This window comes from Ranitomeya variabilis, chromosome 5, assembly GCF_051348905.1.
Source record: "Ranitomeya variabilis isolate aRanVar5 chromosome 5, aRanVar5.hap1, whole genome shotgun sequence".
NCBI lineage: Eukaryota > Metazoa > Chordata > Amphibia > Anura > Dendrobatidae > Ranitomeya > Ranitomeya variabilis.
Window position 1 is genome coordinate 408,875,344 of NC_135236.1, and position 24,917 is coordinate 408,900,260.

Sequence of the window (24,917 nt, forward strand, 5' to 3'; positions counted from 1 at the left end):
GACCCTGGAAGGAAACAAAGAGAGCCCTGCTCTTCCTCCAGGGACTAGTCCTGTCTAGATAAGTTATTACAGCCCTTCTTACATCTAAAGTATGGTACTTCTCCTCTTCCTGATTTGTAGGGTTATTATAGAAGGTAGGAAGAAGAATTTCTTGAGATCTATGAAATTTAGTACACATTTTAGGTAGGTAGGAAGGGTCTGTTTTCAGGACAATTCTATCTGGCAATATTGACATAAAGGGAGGGTCTACTGATAGTGCCTGTATGTCACTTACCCTTCTTGCCGATACTAAAGCGACAAGAATAGCAGTCTTGAGGGAGACGTGTTTAATATGAGCTGAGTGTAGAGGCTCAAACGGGTGATCTGTCAAGGCTTCAAGGACTAGATTAACATCCCAAGGAGGTAAGTGGGGAATTTGAACTGGTTCTGATCTCTGGCAGGCTGAAATAAATCTGGCTATCCACCTATCACCCGCAACGTTGTGACTATACAAGGCCCCTAGTGCAGAAACTTGTACTTTTAAGGTACTAACTGAAAGGCCTAAATCACGTCCTCTCTGGAGAAATTTGAGAATAATAGAGACCGGAATTTCATTCGACAGGGCTGATGGATAGAGGCTTAAGAATTTTTTCCACACTCTTACATAGATAGATGTAGTGGATCTTTTTCTACTTAGTAATAAGGTATCAATTACTTTATCAGAGAAGCCTCTTAGTTTTAACAGCTGCCTCTCAAATTCCAGGCTGTCAACCGTAGTCCCTTCACATGAGGGTGGTTGAAGGGCCCCTGGAAGAGAAGATCCTGATCCTCTGGGAGAATCCATGGATCCGAGATGGACATGGCTCTGAGCAGGGAAAACCATGGTCTCTGGCCAAAACGGGGCAATCAAGATTATGTTTGCTCTGTCCTCCCTTATCTTCCTGATTACTGTTGGAAGAAGAATCAACGGAGGAAAGGCATATGCCTTCTGAAATGTCCATGGAACCTGGAGGGCATCGAGAATAACGGGGTTGTCGGTTCGGAACATTGAGGCGAATGTTTTTACCTGCCTGTTGTCTCTTGTAGCGAAGAGATCTATGTCGGGTATACCCCATTTCATGGTCATCATCTTGAATATCTGATGATTTAACACCCACTCCCCTTGGTGGAGGGTATGACGACTGAGAAAGTCCGCTTTTGAGTTGTCTACTCCTCGGACATGTAGTGCTGACAGGGACAGAAGATGATTCTCGGCTAGAGTTAAGATGTCTTCGGCTATAGACATGAGAGTGCCTGATCTTGTTCCTCCCTGATGATTGATGTAAGCCACTGATGTCATGTTGTCTGAGAGAACCCTGGTATGTGTTCCGTGTAGCTGTGGAAGGAATTCACATAGGGCATGATAGATAGCTTTTAGCTCTTTTTTATTAGATGAGTCGTCTGACTCTGTCACCGACAATAGCCCTTGGACTATCTGGTCCCTTAAGTGTGCTCCCCAACCATTAGGACTGGCATCCGTAAATATTATGTTTGAGGGTTTAACCACCCAGGGAACCCCGCTAGTTAGATGATCCGGTTCTAGCCACCAGGTTAGAGATTGGATTACGTCACTGGAAAGGGAAATTTTACCGTCTAATCGCCCTTGTAATTTTATCTCCTCATGTAAAATTGCATACTGTAAACACCTCGAATGGAACTGAGCCCATGGAACAGCTGGAATACATGACGTGAAGGAGCCAAGCAGGGACATGCCTTCCCGCAGGGAAATTATAGGTTTATCTAATACAGACTGAACCTTATTTTTAACCGTTATATTTTTGTTTTCTGGGAGGAAACATCTCTGTTTTATAGAGTCTAATATAATCCCCAAAAATGTTTGCCGAGTTGTTGGGACTAGCCTAGATTTTTCCCAATTTATTAACCACCCTAACCTCTGCAAAGATGAAATCATATCACATAATCGTTGCTGACATTGTGAAGGGGATTTTCCCAATACCAAAAGGTCGTCTAGGTATGGGATTATGAGGGTGTCTTTTGATCTTAGATATGACATTACCTCTGACATCAGTTTAGTGAACACCCTTGGAGCTATTGATAGTCCAAAGGGCATTGCTGTATACTGAAAATGTCGTATACACCCATTTAGTACAATCGCCACGCGGAGATATTGTTGATGTTCTCTAAAGATTGGTAGATGGTAATACGCATCTTTCAAGTCAAGAACCGTCATAAAGCAATGGGGAAACAGGAGTTTTATGGTGGATCGGATAGATTCCATTTTAAAGGTTTGATTTTCTAAGAAGGTGTTCAGCTTTTTAAGATTTATAATGGTTCTGAATGATCCATCAGGTTTTGGAATTAAAAATAAAGGGGAATAGAACCCTTTCTGCATAAACTCTTACTGTTTCACTTATTCATTCTCGTCTGGACTATTGTAACTCTCTACCAATCGGCCTCCCTCTTACCAAACTCTCCCCGCTCCAATCTGTCCTGAATGCTGCTGCCAGGATCATATTCCTCACCAACCGTTACACCGATGCCTCTACCTTGTGCCAGTCATTACACTGGCTACCCATCCACTCCAGAATCCAGTACAAAACTACTACCCTCATCCACAAAGCACTCCATGGCTCAGCACCACCCTACATCTCCTCTCTGGTCTCAGTCTACCACCCTACCCGTGCCCTCCGCTCCGCTAATGACCTCAGGTTAGTATCCTCAATAATCAAAACCTCCCATTCCCGTCTCCAAGACTTTACACGTGCTGCGCCGATTCTTTGGAATGCACTACCTAGGTTAATACGATTAATCCCCAATCCCCACAGTTTTAAGCGTGCCCTAAAAACGCATTTGTTCAGACTGGCCTACCGCCTCAACGCATTAACCTAACTATCCCTGTGTGGCCTATTAAAAATAGAAAAAAAAAAAAACACATAATCAGGTTCCTTGCATCATGTTCTCATACACTTTATACAGTTAATAGCCCTTTGTGTCTGTACTGCTACATACTTAGGCTGTTAACTGGTTCATGCAGCTTTACATGAACACCCGAGCCTTACACTATGACTGGTCCCAATAACTAAAGCAATTGTTACCATCCACCTCTCGTGTCTCCCCTTTTCCTCATAGTTTGTAAGTTTGCGAGCAGGGCCCTCATTCCTCCTGGTATCTATTTTGAACTGTGATTTCTGTTATGCTGTAATGTCTATTGTCTGTACAAGTCCCCTCTATAAGTTGTAAAGCGCTGCGGAATATGTTGGCGCTATATAAATAAAAATTATTATTATTATTATTATTATTTCCCTTCCTGAAGAAATGGAACCTCCACCAAAACTCGTTTTGACAGAAGATTCATTACTTCTTGCTCTAATGCCTCCTGTTGAGACTGTGACTTTAACCCCTTCACCCCCAAGGGTGGTTTGCACGTTAATGACCGGGCCAATTTTTACAATTCTGACCACTGTCCCTTTATGAGGTTATAACTCTGGAACGCTTCAACGGATCTTGGCGATTCTGACATTGTTTTCTCGTGACATATTGTACTTCATGATAGTGGTAAAATTTCTTTGATATTACCTGCGTTTATTTGCAAAAAAAATGGAAATTTGGCGAAAATTTTGAAAATTTTGCAATTTTCCAACTTTGAATTTTTATGCCCTTAAATCACAGAGATATGTCACACAAAATACTTAATAAGTAACATTTCCCACATGTCTACTTTACATCAGCACAATTTTGGAACCAAAATTTTTTTTTGTTAGGGAGTTATAAGGGTTAAAAGTTGACCAGCAATTTCTCATTTACAACACCATTTTTTTTTAGGGACCACATCTCATTTGAAGTCATTTTGAGGGGTCTATATGATAGAAAATACCCAAGTGTGACACCATTCTAAAAACTGCACCCCTCAAGGTGCTCAAAACCACATTCAAGAAGTTTATTAACCCTTCTGGTGCTTCACAGGAATTTTTGGAATGTTTAAATAAAAATGAACATTTAACTTTTTTTCACAAAAAATTTACTTCAGCTCCAATTTGTTTTATTTTACCAAGGGTAACAGGAGAAAATTGACCCCAAAAGTTGTTGTACAATTTGTCCTGAGTACGCTGATACCCCATATGTGGGGGTAAACCACTGTTTGAGCGCATGACAGAGCTCGGAAGCGAAGGAGCGCCATTTGACTTTTCAATGCAAAATTGACTGGAATTGAGATGGGACACCATGTTGCGTTTGGGGAGCCCCTGATGTGCCTAAACATTGAAACCCCCCACAAGTGACACCATTTTGGAAAGTAGACCCCCTAAGGAACTTATCTAGAGGTGTGGTGAGCACTTTGACCCACCAAGTGCTTCACAGAAGTTTATAATGCAGAACCGTAAAAATAAAAAATCATATTTTTTCACAAAAATTATCTTTTCACCCCCAATTTTATATTTTCCCAAGGGTAAGAGAAGAAATTGGACCCCAAAAGTTGTTGTACAATTTGTCCTGAGTACGCTGATACCCCATATGTGGGGGTAAACCACTGTTTGGGCGCATGGGAGAGCTCGGAAGGAAAGTAGCACCGTTTGACTTTTCAATGCAAAATTGACAGGAATTGAGATGGGACGCCATGTTGCGTTTGGAGAGCCACTGATGTGCCTAAACATTGAAACCCCCCACAAGTGACACCATTTTGGAAAGTAGACCCCCTAAGGAACTTATCTAGATGTGTTTTGAGCGCTTTGACCCACCAAGGGCTTCACAGAAGTTAATAATGCAGAGCCGTAAAAATGAAACAAAACTTTTTTCCCACAAAAATTATTTTTCAGCCCCCAGTTTTGTATTTTCCCGAGGGTAACAGGAGAAATTGGACCCCAAAATTTGTTGTCCAATTTGTCCTGAGTGCGCTGATACCCCATATGTGGGGGGGAACCACCGTTTGGACACATGGAAGGGCTCGGAAGTGAAGGAGCGCCATTTGGAATGCAGACTTAGATGGAATGGTCTGCAGGCGTCACATTGCGTTTGCAGAGCCCCTAATGTACCTAAACAGTAGAAACCCCCCACAAGTTACACCATGTTGGAAAGTAGACCCCCTAAGGAACTTATCTAGATGTGTGGTGAGTGCTTTGACCCACCAAGGGCTTCACAGAAGTTTATAATGCAGAGCCGTAAAAATAAAACAAACATTTTTTCCCACAAAAATTATTTTTCAGCCCCCAGTTTTGTATTTTCCCGAGGGTAACAGGAGAAATTGGACCCCAAAAGTTGTTGTCCAATTTGTCCTGAGTGCGCGGATACCCCATATGTGGGGGGAACCACCGTTTGGACGCATGGAAGGGCTCGGAAGTGAAGGAGCGCCATTTGGAATGCAGACTTAGATGGAATGGTCTGCAGGCGTCACATTGCGTTTGCAGAGCCCCTAATGTACCTAAACAGTAGAAACCCCCCACAAGTGACACCATGTTGGAAAGTAGACCCCCTAAGGAACTTATCTAGATGTGTGGTGAGTGCTTTGACCCACCAAGGGCTTCACAGAAGTTTATAATGCAGAGCCGTAAAAATAAAACAAAACTTTTTTCCCACAAAAATTATTTTTCAACCCCCAGTTTTGTATTTTCCCGAGGGTAACAGGAGAAATTGGACCCTAAAAGTTGTTGTCCAATTTGTCCTGAGTGCGCTGATACCCCATATGTGGGGGGAACCACCGTTTGGATGCATGGGAGGGCTCGGAAGGGAAGGAGCGCCATTTGGAATGCAGACTTAGATGGAATGGTCTGCAGGCGTCACATTGCGTTTGCAGAGCCCCTAATGTACCTAAACAGTAGAAGCCCCGCACAAGTGACCCCATTTTGGAAACTAGACCCCCTAAGGAACTTACCTAGATGTGTTGTAAGAACTTTGAACCCCCAAGTGTTTCACTACAGTTTATAACGCAGAGCCGTGAAAATAAAAAATCCTTTTTTTCCCACAAAAATTATTTTTTAGCCCCCAGTTTTGTATTTTCCCAGGGGTAACAGGAGAAATTGGACCCCAAAGGTTGTTGTCCTATTTGTCCTGAGTACGCTGATACCCCATATGTTGGGGTAAACCCCTGTTTGGGCACACGGGAGAGCTCGGAAGGGAAGGAGCACTGTTTTACTTTTTCAACGCAGAATTGGCTGGAATTGAGATCGGACGCCATGTCGCGTTTGGAGAGCCCCTGATGTGCCGAAACAGTGGAAACCCCCCAATTATAACTGAAACCCTAATCCAAACACACCCCTAACCCTAATCCCAACAGTAACCCTAACCACACCTCTAACCCTGACACACCCCTAACCCTAATCCCAACCCTATTCCCAACCGTAAATGTAATCTAAACCCTAACCGTAACTTTAGCCCCAACCCTAACCCTAACTTTAGCCCCAACCCTAACTGTAGCCTTAACCCTAGCCCCAACCCTAGCCCTAACCCTAACCCTAATGGGAAAATGGAAATAAATACATTTTTTTATTTTTCCCTAACTAAGGGGGTGATGAAGGGGGGTTTGATTTACTTTTATAGCGAGTTTTTTAGCGGATTTTTATGATTGGCAGCCGTCACACACTGAAAGACGCTGTTTTTGCGTTACCACATTTTCAGAGCTATAATTTTTCCATATTTTGGTCCACAGAGTCATGTGAGGTCTTGTTTTTTGTGGGACAAGTTGACGTTTTTATTGGTAACTTTTTGGGCACGTCACATTTTTTGATCGCTTTTTATTCCGATTTTTGTGAGGCAGAATGACCAAAAACCAGCTATTCATGAATTTCTTTTGGGAGAGGCGTTTATACTGTTCCGCGTTTGGTAAAATTGATAAAGCAGTTTTATTCTTCCGGTCAGTACGATTACAGCGATACCTCATTTATATTATTTTTTTATGTTTTGGCGCTTTTATACGATAAAAACTATTTTATGGAAAAAATAATTATTTTTGCATCGCTTTATTCTCAGGACTATAACTTTTTTATTTTTTTGCTGATCATGCTGTATGGCGGCTCGTTATTTGCGGGACAAGATGACGCTTTCAGCGGTACCATGGTTATTTATATCTGTCTTTTTGATCGCGTGTTATTCCACTTTTTGTTCGGCGGTATGATAATAAAGCGTTGTTTTTTGCCTCGTTTTTTTTTTTTTTCTTACGGTGTTTACTGAAGGGGTTAACTAGTGGGCCAGTTTTATAGGTCGGGTCGTTACGGACGCGGCGATACTAAATATGTGTACTTTTATTGTTTTTTTTTTATTATTTAGATAAAGAAATATATTTATGGGAATATATTTTTTTTTTTTTCATTATTTTGGAATATTTTTTTTTATTTTTTTTTACACATTTGGAAAAATTTTTTTTAACTTTTTTACTTTGCCCCAGGGGGGGACAATACAGATCGGTGATCTGCCAGTTTGCATAGCACTCTGACAGATCACCGATCTGCGAGAAGTGCAGGCTGCTTCACAGTGCCTGCTCTGAGCAGGCTTCTGTGAAGCCACCTCCCTCCCTGCAGGACCCGGATCCGCGGCCATCTTGGATCCGGGTCTGGAGCAGGCAGGGAGGGAGGTAAGACCCTCGCAGCAACGCGATCACATCGCGTTGCTGCGGGGGGCTCAGGGAAGCCCGCAGGGAGCCCCCTCCCTGCGCGATGCTTCCCTGAACCGCCGGAACATCGCGATCATGTTTGATCGCGGTGTGCCGGGGGTTAATGTGCCGGGAGCGGTCCGTGACCGCTCCTGGCACATAGTGCCGGATGTCAGCTGATAGGCAGCTGACACCCGGCCGCGATCGGCCGCGCTCCCCCCGTGAGCGCCGCCGATCGCGCTGGACGTACTATCCCATCGGCGGTCATACGGGCCCACCCCACCTCGACGGGATAGTACGTCGGATGTCAGGAAGGGGTTAAAGAAGTCAATAGAAATGAGTCCGGAGGGACTCGGGCAAATTTTAACTTTAAGCCAGAGGTGATGAGACTATTTGCCCAAACGTTTGATGTTATTTTTTTCCATTGGTTTGAGAAGGAGGACAATCTACCTCCCACAGGTAGATCTGCTCTAACGGGGTTTGTCTTCAGTTTTGAAAGGGCGCTTCCCAAAGAATGCACCCATTTGTTTGGTGTCTCTAGAGGTCCAGCGGTCTTGGTTCTTAAACTCTTTTCTTTTATTAAACACGGGCTTCCGGAATGCTCTCCTATAGGATAGAAGGTAATTATTATTAGGGAAGCCCTTCTTTCTCTCTCCCACTTTAGTGAGGATTTCGTCCAGTTTGGTACCAAACAGGTACTCACCCTGACATGGGAGGCCACATAATTTGGATTTTGTCTGGGGATCACCCTTCCAGCCCTTAAGCCACAAGGCTCTACGTGCTGCATTCGTGAGACCTGCCGACTTGGCTGCCAGGCGTATGGAGTCGGCAGAGGGTGTCTCGAGTAGTACATCCAGGGCACCAGTAGTGGAAGAAATAGGACGCAAACTGCTGAGCAGGTAGAGGGACCTGCTAATCAGGACTGTGGCGACAAGCTAGGCTGTGATGAAGTAGATCTAAACAGTGTGCTTCACCAGCCCTGGAGTAGAAATATAGTGGAAGGATACTGCTTGAATGAAAATGAAAAAGACTGTGTACCCACTAATTCTTGTATATAACTCTTACCAAGTTACTGTTCGGTAAAGACTGTGCTGTAGATCAGAAGTCTCCTTTATTAAACTGTGAAACCTATGGTCCTGTGCAGTCAACACCATCAGCTACATAGGCCTGCATGGGCACAAGGCCCTCACAGCACCAACACCCAGCCAGAACCCACACTGTCATGTAGCGTGCTGGAGCATAAAAGTGAGATACCATTGATTCACCCACTACTACCACACCGCACTACATGTGCAACCCATGGTCCAGGTCAGTGTTCTAAGGGAGTTGATTTTTTTACAAGTTTTTTCATCTAATAGGATATGCCCTCTTGCCTGAGGCTACCGGCTGCAACTAGGTCTAGGTTGACCGTGTGCACGCACAAGGACGTTCCAGTCCCTGACACATCCAGAAGACCCGGCGTATTATGAAGAAACAGCTCACATCCGCTGCAAGAAGGTGGGTTACAGCCAACAGTGGAGGTGGCCAGAGAAGTGAGTGGTAAAGTGAGAATTGTCTTCTTTTTTTAAACTTTGGTTCAGCAAATTGTCAGACAGCTGTTTTCCATTTTGCTGAACTTTTGCGGCACGAATGACAAAAGAAACATCATCTCCTGCCTCAGTAATGGGAAAGTCTGTATTCGCTAAAGACAAATTTTATACATTGCACCCAAGAAATAAGAACGAAAAATCAATCCAAGAGGTGATAAAAACTAATTTCACCAATAACATTAAAAAGAAACTTTGTAATTTATCTTAATTTATTAAATAAAAATTAAAATGACGATTACTATTTGAGGAATCGTTCAACTATTTTTAACAATTTTACTTGGGGAAAACAGATAGTTCAGATCAGATAGCAATAATGGCTGAAAGACTGCCAACAAAACTAATAAAAGTCACAATGCCATAACGTTACCATGTGGAACACTCGCATAATAAGTGACAGCCATACTGCCTCCATATACAGGGACAGCCAATGATCTTAATGGTCAATAACAGCCAGTCTGCTTCCAAGAAGTGACCATCAGAAAGCAGTCACAGTGAGTGACTAACCAGAATGTCTACAATAAAACCCATGCAAATAAACACTGTGCTCCGGCAGAAAGTGAATAATGAGAATTTATTTGAAATTGATAAAGCCAGCAAATATTTGTGAGCATCAGAGATCGGTTGCTCAAATGGAAGTTCCTCCCATTTTGCGCGCTGCTTTTGGTTTTATATATCAACTAGTGATTTGCTGTAAATTTATAATATGCAAAATGTCCTTGTACAAAATTTAGAGAAGTCTAAGAACGAGCAAAATGTTTCTACTTGCCTCATATTTCCAGCTATTAGAAGAAAAATATTGTAGATATGAGAAAAGATGAAGAGAAAAAGTATTGTGCTGAAAAACATGGTCATCCACGAGCCATGGTCATCTCGAAATACTTTCAGACGTAGAAACTGACCTGCAACAAAAACAATAGTTAATAATGTATTGGATCATACATTTATCTACAGATGAAACTAGAAGTTTACATACACTATATAAAAAGACACATATGCATGTTTTTCTCAATATCTGACATGAAATCAGAATAAACATTTTCGGTTTTAGGAGATGCAAAGTCAAAAGTTTACTTACACTAAGATTACTATGCCTTTAAACAATTCTGGACTGCCCATGTGATGATGCCATGTGTTTGGAAGCTTCTGTCCCAAGAAATCAGCCAAGATATCAGGAAGAGAATTGTGGACTTGCACAAGTCTGGCTCACCCTTGGGTACAATTTCAAGACACCTGAAGGCACCTCGTTCATCTGTACAAACAATTATACGCAAGTACAAACAAGATGGCAATTTCCAGCCATCATACCACTCAGGAAGGAGACTGGTTCTGTGTCACAGAGATGAATGTGCTTTGGTCCGACATGTGCATATCAACCCAAGGACAAAAGCAAAAGACCTTGTGTAGATGATGGCGGAATTTTGTAAGATTGTGTCAATATCCACAGTGAAACGAGTACTTTATCAGCATGGGCTGAAAGGACACTCTGCCAGAAAGAAGCCATTACTCCAAAAGAAACATAAAAAGCCAAATTAATGTTGGCAAATGCACACAGGAACAAAGACCTTAATTTTTGGAGCCATGTCATGTGGTCTGATGAAACTAGAATTGAACTTTTTGGGCACAATGATCATCATTACGTTTGGAGGAAAAAGGGAGAAGCTTGGAAACCTAAGAACACCATCCCATCTGTGAAACATGGGGGTGGCATAATCATCATGTTGTGGGGTTGTTTTACTGCAGGAGGGACTGGTGCACGTCATAAAATAGATGGCATCACCAGAAAAGAAGATTATGTGGCAATACTGAAGCAAAATCTCAAGACATCAACCAGGAAGTTAAAGCTTGGGCGGAAATTAGTTTTCCAAATAGACAAAGCGCTTAAGGATAACAAAGTCAATCTTTTGGATTGGCCATCACAAAACCCTGATCTCAATCCTATTGAAAATTTACAGGAAAAGCTGAAAAGGCAGGTGCGAGCAAGGCGACCTACAAACCTGGATCAGTTACACCAGTTTTGTCAGAAGTAATGGGCCCAAATTCCAAACAACTATTGTGAGAAGCTTGTGGAAGGATATCCCAAACATTTGACCCAAGTCATTCAGTTTACGGGCAATGGTACCAAATACTAATGAAATGTATGTAAACTTTTGACTTTGCAGTAAGTAATAAAAATGCCTTAATACATTCTCTCTCTCTCATTCTGGCATTTGGCAAGTATTAATAATTATGGTAAAACTAACTGACCTAAAACGGGAATGGTTTATTCTGATTTCATGTCAGATATTGAGAAAAACATGCATATGTGTCTTTTTATATAGTGTATGTAAACTTCTAGTTTCAACTATACATACCTACATAGCAAGAACAAGGCTGTCACATGGATAACAGTACACTGCTTGACATGGGCACACCATCTGTATACGATATGAGACAAAATAGAAAGGCTACAAACAAACTCAACCAAAAATGTGGATATTTTCGAGGTTTAAGGGTATGTGCACACTATGCGGATCTAGCTGCGGATCCGCAGCGTTTCCGCAGCAGTTTCCTATGCGTTTACAGTTCAATGTAAACTTATGGGAAAGCAAAAACGCTGTGCACATGCTGCGGAAAAAAACGCGCAGAAACGCAGCATGTCACTTCTTTCTGTGGATTCCGCAGTGGTTTCACAGCTGCCCCTATAGAAAACCGCAGTTGTAAAACCGCCGTGAAAACCGCAGAAAAACCGCGGTAAATCCACGATAAATCTGCAGCAAAAACGCAGCGTTTTTGCCCTGCAGATTTATCAAAACTGCTCCAGAAAAATCTGCAGTGGCCAGGAGTACGTGTGCACATAGCCTTAGAGCATGACAGAGTTTTTTCAGTGGAAGGACTCCGGTCACAACTAGAACCATGAGCCCCAAAAATTCTCAAGACTCCAGTAGCTCATCTTCCAATGCAGTATTAAAAGACAACACCCTATCAGAGCATCTGTACATCACTAGAATCACTAGGGGCTAAAACAAAGCCAAACTGTAATAGACTACCATATTTTGCTACATTTTCCTGACAAAACCTTCAGCAAACACAATGGGCCTGATTCATCAAAGCTTTTATGCCAATATTTTGGCATAATTTTGGTGCAAAAGAGGGCAATACTAAAATTATGCAACTTTTTCTCACACCATGTTTTCCCGGTTCCTACAAAGTGAATAGAGCTGGGACAGGACTGTGGCATGGCATCACATTAATGATGAGTGGCGGCATTCAATATTCCACAAATCTTACTCCAGCAGGGACCGGAGTAGGATTTGTGGCAAGGTGCCCACAGAAGAAAATGCCACTTGTCTGGGGCTCCTGATTCATGAAGAGGTTTGCGCCACATGAATCAGGGCCTTACGACTCGTGTGTCAACAATGCCGGTCTTGAGGTATCGGGCCGAATGTATTTACTGGGTAATTTCTAAATATATTTGGGGATAGAAAATATGCAATGTTATGCAGTATCAGAAAAAAAAAGAGATTTTAACAAATCAACACACTCCAGAAATTATCTGCGCAGAAATTGATCTTCATTATGGATCTTGAAATCATCAGCATGTAAATTCTTGCTGCGAATTTTGATGTGAGATTGTAATCTTGAAGGGTGAATTTCAAGGTGAAAGCCGCAGACATAATCATATTATTCCATTTTGGCAAAATTCATGTTCTTTGTGCTGGTACCCTAAGGTCATGGTCACACTTGCGAGTGCAATGCGAGAAACTTGCGCGAGTCTCTTGCCTCAATACCCAGCACTGCCGCCAGCACTTGGGACAGGAGCATTGAGCTGCATAGAAATACATGCAGCCGCACGCTCCGGTCCTGAGTGCCGGTGGCAGTGCCAGGTATTGAGGAAAGAGACTCACGCAAGTTTCTCGCATTGCACTCGCAAGTGTGACCCCAGCTTAATAGATATAGTTGCCCCTGTCATTACCAGCTGTTACCCCTGGCATTACCAGCTATTTGCAGAGGGGCAGAAAATACAGACCCATTGCATTCAGCTGGTCTTTAGGTCAGTTTTGTTTGTGATTCAACCTTCTAAGGGTATGTGCACACGATCAGGAATGGCTCAGTATTTGTTCAGGATTTCATGCAGGTGAAATCTGCACAAAATCTGTATCTCAGGTCACTGGGACGTCACCTCCGTTTTTGATGCGTTTGATGGGTTTTTTCAATGCATGCGGTTTTTTGGTCACTTGAAATAAAGCGAATTAAAAGTTGGCTTCTGGGAAGGGAAAAAAGTGATTTCCTGTTTACAGATATATTTGGGGTCCAACCTGTAGCGTCCAGATGGTACAGCATAGTGGATGGGATTTCATGAAATCCCATGCCCACTATGTGTGCACCAATACCCGCAGCTCACCAGCAGAGACGGACATGCGGCGCATCTTTCCAGACCATAGCATGTCTATTTATGTAGCGGAGACCCTCAGTCTCTGTAGCATAAATTACCTATACACTTTCATTAGATGTGGTAAAACCGTATTATCTTCCTAATCACATGCGTAGTAAGTGCGGGAACGCAGCTTACCATGCATGCGTACTAATTTGCATAATGGTGAATCTTGACACATGAAGTGGAGGAAAGCACAGAGTGAGGCCCCCTCCTTTTTTAATAAATAAATAATTTTAAAAAAATAGCGTGGGGTACCCCTATATTTGTTAACCAGCCAGAGTACAGCAGACTACTGTGACTGGTATTTCAGGCTGGTAAGGATCAAACATCCATGAACCATACCAGCCTGATAATACCAGGCCTCAGCAGTCTGCTTACCTTGTATGGTTAGCAAAAATAGTGGGATCCCCTCCCCCCCAAAAAAATAGCATAAGGTCCCTCTTATTTTTGTTAACCAGCCAAGGAAAAAGCAGACAGCTGCGTCCTGGTATACTCAGGCTGGTGAGGCCTATGGATTTTGGCCCTCACCAGCCTAAAAATAGCAGCCCACAGCAGCCTTACATTGGCACATCCACAGATGCGCCAATTGTGGCACTTTACCAGACTCTTCCCACTTGCCCTGTAGTGGTGGCAAGTGTGGTTCATATTTGCGTGGTTGATGTCACCTTTGTATTGTCAGGTGACATCAAGTCCACAGATTAGTAATGGAGAAGCGTCTAAAAGACACCTATCCATTACTAATCCTATAGTTACATGGCAAATAAAGTCACAGCCAGAATATAGTATTTTAATTGAAATAATGACACAGACTCCTTTAATAGATCTTAATTAAACCATACTTACTGCATCAGCTATTCCACCGACGCCCTCGTCTCCTGGAAGAGAATTAAAATAAAAAAGCAACAATATTCTTATCTATCCGCTAAGAAGATATACATGCTGTCCCACGATGAGTACAGCTCTGCTACATCTGGATGCTTTTGGCTGAACGGTGACATTATGCCACCATTCAGCCTTACATCCAGAACACAGCTGAGCTTAAAGCTGATCACCGGAGAAAGCGCTGTCCCCGGTGGTCACGTGCACTGCAGTCGTCGCAATCAGCTGATTGTGAGAACTTGGCTAGTGACTAAAGATAACCCCGTCCCCGGCGGTCACATGCACAGCAGTTCTCATGATCGGCTGCTGATCGCGAGTACTTCAGTGTACGTGTACTTCCGGCTAAAACAAGGTACACCATTATTTAAATAAGTACACATGCGTAGTAAGCTGCGTTCCCACACTTAATACGCATGTGACTAGAAAGATAATGTGGTTTTACCGCATCTAATGAAAGTGTATGGGTAATTTACGCAGAGGAGACTGAGCGTCTCCGCTACATAAATAGACATGCCGCATGTCCGTCTCCACAGGGAACTCGCAGTGTTGGTGCACGCATAGTGGGCATGGGATTTCTTGAAATTCCATCCACTATACTGTAACATCTCACCGCTGCGGATGTACGCAGCATCCAACCCGCAGCGTTTACTGACCGCGGGAACATACCCTTAAGCTTTACATTCATATGAATGTCCTTTTACTTAGCATGTTGTTTCATATTTAAAATAACAGAAATTTCTGAAAAGTGTCAAAAAAGTTCCAAAGTCTTTTAAGAGCTCTATCATTCTGGAATTAGAAGACTGACTTAATCTGTGGGTCTAAGAGGGCAAATTTCCCCATACAGCTGTGCCTGTCTCTGTATGTCTTCTGACAAGACTCACATATTTTCATATTGTTTATATTTTTTATATTAAATTAATAAAGTATTTAATTGTATAAATTAATTATCTGCTTCTTCTGATTTTTCTAATGTCCATTATTTATATTATATGAGAACATAAACATAGGTGTTCTCTACATTATTTAGTGAGATTATCTACAGCTCTGGAAATAATTAAGAGACCACTGCAAAATGCTCAGTTTGTCTGATTTTTCTCTTTATAGGTATATTTTGGAGCAAAATCTAAATTTTTCTTTTATTCTATAAACTTCTGACAACATGTCTCCGAATTTCCAAACAATAAATTTTGTATTTTTTTCTGAAAAGGAGAAATAGTCAAAAATACAAAAAAAAAAACAACCCAGTGCTTTCAGATCTCAAATAATGCAAAGAAAACAAGATCATAATCATTTAGAAACAACAATACTAATGTTTTAACTCCGGAAGAGTTCAGAAATCAATATTTTGTGGAATAACCATGATTGTTAATCACAGCTTTCATGCGTCTTGGCATGCTTTCCACCAGTCTTTCACACTGCTCCTGGCACAAAAATGTAAGCAGTTCTTCTTTGTTTGATGGCTTGTGGCTACTCATCAGCCTCTCAGAGGTTTTTAATGCAGTTCAGGTCTGGAGATTGGGCTGCCCATGACAGGATTTTGATGTGGTGGTCTCTTAATGTATATACGTTTCATGATCTAAAACTCTGTCAATATTTAAGAAGTTGCACCCTTTGTACTGGAGGTTGTATAGGTTTTGGTAAGAATAATATACAGTATGAACCCTTTGAAGTCCAATAGATTATCATAATGCAAAATTCCACCTGCTTTGGAGGTAGAATTGGGCTCCATTACATCTTAAACCAATGGTATGTGTGCCCCTGTATCTACTATTCCTCATGAGTAAAATATGTAATAAAATGTTTCATGCAAATGTTGGCAATTATGCAAAAAATACACAAATGCTGTACATTTCTGTTAATTTCGAGTATTGTCAAATGGAAATCAATAGCAATTGAACAGAAGGATAGACATTTTAAATGGGATAACCGGGAACTTGTAGGAAAAAAAAGTGCCTAAGCACTAACAGGCAGGTAGTTGCTGCCTACCTGCTTGTTGTGTTTGGCACCATTCTTCGCTGCCACAGAGCGGTTACAGGCCGCTCCTGGCAAAGATTCAGCTTCCTCTTCTGACATCATGTTGACAGAGTGGCGGCTTCTTTTCCCCTCTGCTCTGTTGACAGAGCGGGACTGCCAACATCATGCTGATTGACAGCCAGGTCCCTGCTGCTTAATTGGGGGAGCCTGTTGTCAAACAACATGACGTTCGCTGTAATGCCCCGTCGACAGAGCAGGGTGGAAAAAAAGCCTTTTAGTGCTTAGTCACTTTTTTTTTACAAAGTCCTGGATATCTACTTTAAGTTTCTATGGAGATAAAGCCCAAAAACCAAATTTATTATACTAAAAGTTTAAATTTGATTCTACATTCACAGGGCAATTCAGCAATCTTAATTCAAGGCATGAAACTCAAGCAAACGGAAAAGCAGTTTAATTCTCTAACCTTAAGCTTGTTACTGCTCATTTTAAGATTAATTAAGATATTACTGTCACCTTGCTTGACCTTGAGATTAAGCTTCGATCTTTACACAATTAAAATACAAAATGTTAAACAACTGATGATCCCAAGTTGAACCTGTCTGGAAACATGTCATATGCGTTCATAAATAATAAATAAACAGACTTGGGAAAACAGATTGAAATAAAATACAAAATAAACAAAACAAAAAATCTATAAAAATAAAATACAAAATAAAAAAGATGAATTGAAAAAAGGAACAGTTTTACCATATATGCTGGAAAAACAGCTTATCATTTGCTTTTCTTTCCGTTTTCTTTTTGGGCTATGTGCACACATTCAGGATTTCTTGCAGAAATTTCCTGAGCAAAACCAGACATTTTCTGCAAGAAATCCGCATGCGTTTTTTGGCGTTTTTTCCGCGTTTTGACCTTTTTTTGTGCGTTTTTTGTGCGTTTTTTTCCGGAGCTTCCCAATGCATTAAATAGCGGGAAAAACGCAAAAAATCAGCAAAATTAATCAACATGTTGCGTTTTTTACCGCAATGGGTTTTTTTCGCGGAAAAAAAACGCTTCATGTGCACAAAAATTGCAGAATGCATTCTAAATGATGGGATGCATAATGTATGCATTTTTTATGCGTTTTATAGCGAAAAAACTTGAAAAATCCGCAACGTGTGCACACAGCCTTAGGCCGGTTTCACACGTCAGTGGCTCCAGTACGTGAGGTGACAGTTTTCTCACGTACCGGAGCCACTGACACACGTAGACACATTAAAATCAATGCATCTGTGCAGATGTCATTGATTTTTTGCGGACCGTGTCTCCGTGTGCCAAACACGGAGACATGTCAGTGTTCGTGGGAGCGCACGTATTACACGGACCCATTAAAGTCAATGGGTCCGTGTAAAACACGTACCGCACACGGACGTTCTCCGTGTGCCATGCAGGAGACAGCGCTCCAGTAAGCGCTGTCCCCCCCACATGGTGCTGAAGCCGTGATTCATATCTTCTGTGCAGCAGCGTTTGCTGTAAGGAAGATATGAATAATCCATTTTTTTAGTGGTATTTCGTGTTTAAAATAAAGCTCCATGTCCCAACCCCCTGTGCGCCCCCCCCCGCTGTTCTGAAAATACTCACCCGGCTCCCTCATTGGCTGTTCCTGCTTCCTGTCCTGGCCGCACCTTCTACTGTATGCGGTCACGTCGGGCGGCCGATTACAGTCATGAATATGCGACTCCACCTCCCATAGGGGTGGAGCCGCATATTCATTACTGTAAATGAGCGGCCCCACGTGACCGCATACAGGAGAAGCTGCAGCCAGGACAGGACACTGCGAGGGAGGCGGGTGAGTATTTTAAGAACAGCGGGGGGGGGCGCACAGGGGGTGGGGACATGGAGCTTTATTTTAAACACGAAATACCACTAAAAAAATGGATTATTCATATCTTCTTTACAGCAAACGCTGCTGCACAGAAGATATGAATCGCGGCTTCAGCACGATGCAGGGGACAGCGCTAAACTTTAGCGCTGTCTCTCCTGCACGGTCCGTGTGGTACCCAGGCGGCACACGGCTGCCGCACGTGTGCCACACGGATGGCCTACGTGAGCTCACGGACACACGGACACGGATAACTCCGGTACCGATTTTTTCCGGTACCGGAATTATCCGGACGTGTGAGACTGGCCTTAGTCTTACTCTATTTTTACATATTTGTTTTTGCTCAGTTTTCTTGCCGCAATTTTTTATTAAAATTAAAAGCTATTTTTTTACAGTACCAGCAAAAACTATGAGATTTTAGAAATCTCATGCATACGCTTGGTTTTTTTCATGACTGAATTGGAAAACAGCTTTTTTTTTTAAACTGCAGCATATAAATTCTTTCAGCATTAAAAAAGCAGGTATTCCAGGATGTGTAACCCATTTTTGTCAGTAATCTAAGTTTAAACCAAAATGTCTTGGTATCCTCACAGGAGCATGGAAGTTAGTATTACTACAGTTTAATTAACCCCTTAGTGACAGAGCCAATTTGTTACTTAATGACGAAGCCAATTTTTACAATTCCGACCACTGTCACTTTACGAGGTTATAACTCTTGAAATCTTTAACGGATCCTGCTGATTCTGAGATTGTTTTTTTCATGACTTATTGTACTTCATGTTAGTGTTAAACTTTCTTGCGTTTATTTATGAAAAAAATGGAAATATGGAAAAATAAAATTTAGCAATTTTCAAACTTTACATTTTTATGCCCTTAAGTCAGCGAGACATGTCACACAAAATACTTAATAAATAACATGTCCCACATGTCTACTTTACATGAGCACAATTTTGGAAACAAATTATTTTTTGTTAGGAAGATATAAGGGTTAAAAGTTGTCCAGCGATTTATCATTTTTACAACAAAATTTACAAAACCATTTTTTTAGGGACCCTATGACATTTGAAGTCACTTTGAGGGGTGTAAATGACAGAGAAAAGTGACACCATTCTAAAAACTGCACCCCTCAGGCCGGCGTCACACTCAGCGTATGTAAATACGGTCTGTTTTTTACGGCCGTAATACGCAGAAAAGTCCCCAAAATAGTGATCCGTATGTCATCCGTAGGCAGGGTGTGGCAGCGTATTTTGCGCATGTCATCCTCCGTATGTAATCGGTATGGCATCCATACTGCGATATTTTCTCGCAGGCTTGCAAAACCAACATCTAATGGATTTATGTGCTCAAATGTTCGTTAAAACATATATAAAGTATATATATATATTTGGAGGAAGAGAAATAACGGCAGCACTCACCAATCTTCACACACAGGTTCCTTTATTGATTCTTCACGGCTCGGGGGTGTATAGTTACATAGCACGTGGCAGCCGAACGACGGCCGTTTCGCGCCCTCCTGGCACTTCAACGGGTTCAATGGGAGGACGGATGTGACGCCTGAAGTAACGAGCGCAACCGGCGCTCCTCCCCCATGCCATCATCCATCCTCCCACGGTACAAAACTTGTTAAAAACAGTTTAAAACCGTTAAAAACAATACCCCTAGTTGTAGGCATACTCAGTGATATGTACGATTCAAGGAACTCAAGTTTTAACAGACTATTGTAACACGACCGACTTACCCAGTCTGCTGTCATTGGCAACTAATCCGGAAAGCTCTGGTCCTCACGTGATCAAACGTCCTGCTGCCGTTCCCCATACAGACCAGCAGGATGCGACATACTGGAGATATTGTTCCCCATACTCTCTCTTTTTTTCTTCTTTCTATTATAGGCTGACAAATAATTATTTAGAAAGCCACGCATCTTAAGTCACATTTCGAATATAGGAAAATCTATCCACCTCAGCTAAAACTGCTGTATCTATCACAAAAATATCGACATGTCTACTTTGTCATTAAGTCCTGCGGGGCCTGTAGCCCCTGTCCGCATATTCCATACCGCTTCGCATCTTAATAGATCATTATGTTGATCACCCCCTCTTTTGGACATCTTGACCTGTTCTATGCCCACAAACGTCATCACCTCTGCGTTCCCTCCATGTGTTTCACGTATATGGTTGATTAATCTGGGTACTCCCTTCCCCGTAATGACAGATCTACAATGCTCTCTGAAGCGTACATACAGACACCTAATTGTTTTGCCAAGGTAATATCGTCCACATGGACACCATACCACATAGACTACATATTTTGTTTGGCACGTGATGAACTGCATTACTTTGTGCTCGACTGGTCCAATGTTCAGGACCCTGTCAGTCATATGTTGCCTACAGTATGCGCAGTGCCCACACCGATAATTCCCCTTCGGTGTGCTACCCCCCAACCACCTGTCGGTCCTGTCATCAACAATCCGATTCTGTACCAATATGTCCCTTACTCTAGTACTCCTTCTATTTGATATTAAGGGACCTCTAGCCACCACATCGGCCAACTCTCTATCCCTATCTAGCAGGTACCAATTCTTCCTTATAGCGGATCTAATTTGTTGGTCCATGGGGCCATATTAGAAGCAGAAAGTGAATCTTTTAGCAGGAGAATCTCGTAGCTCATTTTTATCCTTACTACACATTTTCCTCCGTGCGTCCTGCCAAACCTGGTCAGGATATCCTCTATACTTTAATCTTTGTTCTAGATCTAAGGCCTGTGCTTCAAACCCCTCTCGTGTGCTATTAGCCCTGCTGGTTCGTACTAATTGACCGTAAGGTAATGATCGTTTTGTGTGACCTGGGTGGTAGCTATTAAAGTGCATCAGTGCATTAGTCGATACCGATTTCCGATATAGGGAGGTATTAATATCCCCATCTGTTATATCAACTGACACATCTAGAAATTCTAAATGCAATCCTCCAAAATTTGACGTGAATGACATCCCCATGGTGTTATCATTCAAATAGGTGATAAAGCATTCAAAAACATCCTGCAGTCCATCCCACACGATAAACATATCATCGACGTACCGTAAGTACATCCTGATATGTTTAAGGTAGGGATTCTGGTGGGAGTACATATGCACCTCCTCAAAATAACCCAAATATAAATTGACGAAAGTACAAGCTGCCGGAGTCCCCATTGCCGTACCGACTATCTGCAGGTACCAGAGGTCCAAAAATGTAAACGCGTTATGCGTGAGAATAAATTTAAGGCCATCACAGATGAAATCTACGGTGCTGCGCTCCATACACAAAGTGTCTAAAATATGACGTATAGATCTAACTCCCAGTTCTTGCGGGATCCGAGTATAAAGATTGACAACATCTACCGACACCAGCCTAAAAGTCGGCTGCCAATTAAATTGGCGGACATGCTGTAAGAAAGCACTCGTATCTTTAATATAAGACGGTATGTGTTTCAATAATGGTCGTAACAACCAATCGATATATTTCGACAAAGGTTCTGTAAGAGATCCCACCCCCGACACTATTGGTCGACCCGGTGGTGCCGTGATGGCCTTATGAATTTTAGGGACATGGTACCAGTGCGGCTTCCTGGGGAACTCCAGCAGCAACTTTTCCGCCTTACTCATAGGCAAAACTTTAGTCTCTACTGCTCGTCTGAGCAGCGTCCTCAATTCACTTTTGAACTGATTGGTAGGGTCCCCCGGCAACCTTCTGTAAGTTTTCTCGTCAGTCAATTGTCTATGGGCCTCCATGATATACATGTCCTTAGGTATTAGGACTGTTTTGCCCCCCTTGTCAGCAGGTCGAACTACAGTGTCCTTCCATCCTCTAATTTCTTTTAGAGCCCTGTTTTCCTCCGCTGTCAAATTCGCTGGTGCTTTAGGGTAAACCAGAGACTCTACATCCTTGATGACCTGAGTTTCGAATAAATCAATGACATTCCCGGGGGATACTGGGGGCATATACCTGGACGCGACCCCCCCTGTGAATGGTGTAACAGAGGTAAATGAATGCCTAGGGGCATTTGCCGTGAATGACATCCCCATGGTGTTATCATTCAAATAGGTGATAAAGCATTCAAAAACATCCTGCGGTCCATCCCACACGATAAACATATCATCGACGTACCGTAAGTACATCCTGATATGTTTAAGGTAGAGATTCTGGTGGGAGTACATATGCACCTCCTCAAAATAACCCAAATATAAATTGGCGAATGTACAAGCTGCCGGAGTCCCCATTGCCGTACCGACTATCTGCAGGTACCAGAGGTCCAAAAATGTAAACGCGTTATGCGTGAGAATAAATTTAAGGCCATCACAGATGAAATCTACGGTGCTGCGCTCCATACACAAAGTGTCTAAAATATGACGTATAGATCTAACTCCCAGTTCTTGCGGGATCCGAGTATAAAGATTGACAACATCTACCGACGCCAGCCTAAAAGTCGGCTGCCAATTAAATTGGCAGACATGCTGTAAGAAGGCACTCGTATCTTTAATATAAGACAGTATGTGTTTCAATAATGGTCGTAACAACCAATCGATATATTTCGACAAAGGTTCTGTAAGAGATCCCACCCCCGACACTATTGGTCGACCCGGTGGTGCCGTGATGGCCTTATGAATTTTAGGGACATGGTACCAGTGCAGCTTCCTGGGGAACTCCAGCAGCAACTTTTCCGCCTTACTCATAGGCAAAACTTTAGTCTCTACTGCTCGTCTGAGCAGCGTCCTCAATTCACTTTTGAACTGATTGGTAGGGTCCCCCGGCAACCTTCTGTAAGTTTTCTCGTCAGTCAATTGTCTATGGGCCTCCATGATATACATGTCCTTAGGTATTAGGACTGTTTTGCCCCCCTTGTCAGCAGGTCGAACTACAGTGTCCTTCCATCCTCTAATTTCTTTTAGAGCCCTGTTTTCCTCCGCTGTCAAATTCGCTGGTGCTTTAGGGTAAACCAGAGACTCTACATCCTTGATGACCTGAGTTTCGAATAAATCAATGACATTCCCGGGGGATACTGGGGGCATATACCTGGACGCGACCCCCCCTGTGAATGGTGTGACAGGGGGGGTCACCTTTCTTTGCTCGCTAAGGGCCTGAATTATTGCATTCCCAAAGAGTTTGATTTGGCGGAGTTCAAAATTGATCTGTTTAAATCTATACGCAAAATACACTTATATAAACATTTTCGTAGCAGTCCAACAACCCAGAATTCATTAGAGGGCGAACGACCTTGCCAAATAGGACCTTTGGGCTTTATGGCGGGGGCAGGGTTATCTGCATTGGCAGATACTTATGGAGAGGCTGAATTACTGCTGAGTCTAACACAAGATGTACATGGTGCCCCTAGGCATTCATTTACCTCTGTCACACCATTCACAGGGGGGGTCGCGTCCAGGTATATGCCCCCAGTATCCCCTGGGAATGTCATTGATTTATTCGAAACTCAGGTCATCAAGGATGTAGAGTCTCTGGTTTACCCTAAAGCACCAGCGAATTTGACAGCGGAGGAAAACAGGGCTCTAAAAGAAATTAGAGGATGGAAGGACACTGTAGTTCGACCTGCTGACAAGGGGGGCAAAACAGTCCTAATACCTAAGGACATGTATATCATAGAGGCCCATAGACAATTGACTGACGAGAAAACTTACAGAAGGTTGCCGGGGGACCCTACCAATCAGTTCAAAAGTGAATTGAGGGCGCTGCTCAGATGAGCAGTAGAGACTAATGTTTTGCCTATAAGTAAGGCGGAAAAGTTGCTGCCGGAGGTCCCCAGGAAGCCGCACTGGTACCATGTCCCTAAAATTCATAAGGCCATCACGGCACCACCGGGTCGACCAATAGTGTCGGGGGTGGGATCTCTTACAGAACCTTTGTCGAAATATATCGATTGGTTGTTACGACCATTATTGAAACACATACTGTCTTATATTAAAGATACGAGTGCCTTCTTACAGCATGTCCGCCAATTTAATTGGCAGCCGACTTTTAGGCTGGCGTCGGTAGATGTTGTCAATCTTTATACTCGGATCCCGCAAGAACTGGGAGTTAGATCTATACGTCATATTTTAGACACTTTGTGTATGGAGCGCAGCACCGTAGATTTCATCTGTGATGGCCGTAAATTTATTCTCACGCATAACGCGTTTACATTTTTGGACCTCTGGTACCTGCAGATAGTCGGTACGGCAATGGGGACTCCGGCAGCTTGTACATTCGCCAATTTATATTTGGGTTATTTTGAGGAGGTGCATATGTACTCCCACCAGAATCCCTACCTTAAACATATCAGGATGTACTTACGGTACGTCGATGATATGTTTATCGTGTGGGATGGACCGCAGGATGTTTTTGAATGCTTTATCACCTATTTGAATGATAACACCATGGGGATGTCATTCACGGCAAATTTTGGAGGATTGCATTTAGAACTTCTAGATGTGTCAGCTGATATAACAGATGGGGAGATTAATACCTCCCTATATCGGAAATCGGTATCGACTAATGCACTGATGCACTTTAATAGCTACCACCCAGGTCACACAAAACGATCATTACCTTACGGTCAATTAGTACGAACCAGCAGGGCTAATAGCACACGAGAGGGGTTTGAAGCACAGGCCTTAGATCT

At 42.6% G+C, this 24,917-nt stretch overlaps 1 protein-coding gene across 2 annotated transcripts in view; it reads right to left on the reverse strand.

Moving 5' to 3' along the window:
- The window catches only part of TMEM117 (transmembrane protein 117), a 606,553-nt gene that overhangs the window by 373,166 nt on the left and 208,470 nt on the right, over nucleotides 1-24,917 (reverse strand). For both annotated transcript variants that reach the window (XM_077265138.1, XM_077265137.1), the window contains exon 3: nucleotides 9,911-10,043. In XM_077265138.1, coding sequence (XP_077121253.1) covers nucleotides 9,911-10,043 — 133 coding nt within the window. The remainder of the gene's footprint in view (nucleotides 1-9,910; nucleotides 10,044-24,917) is intronic.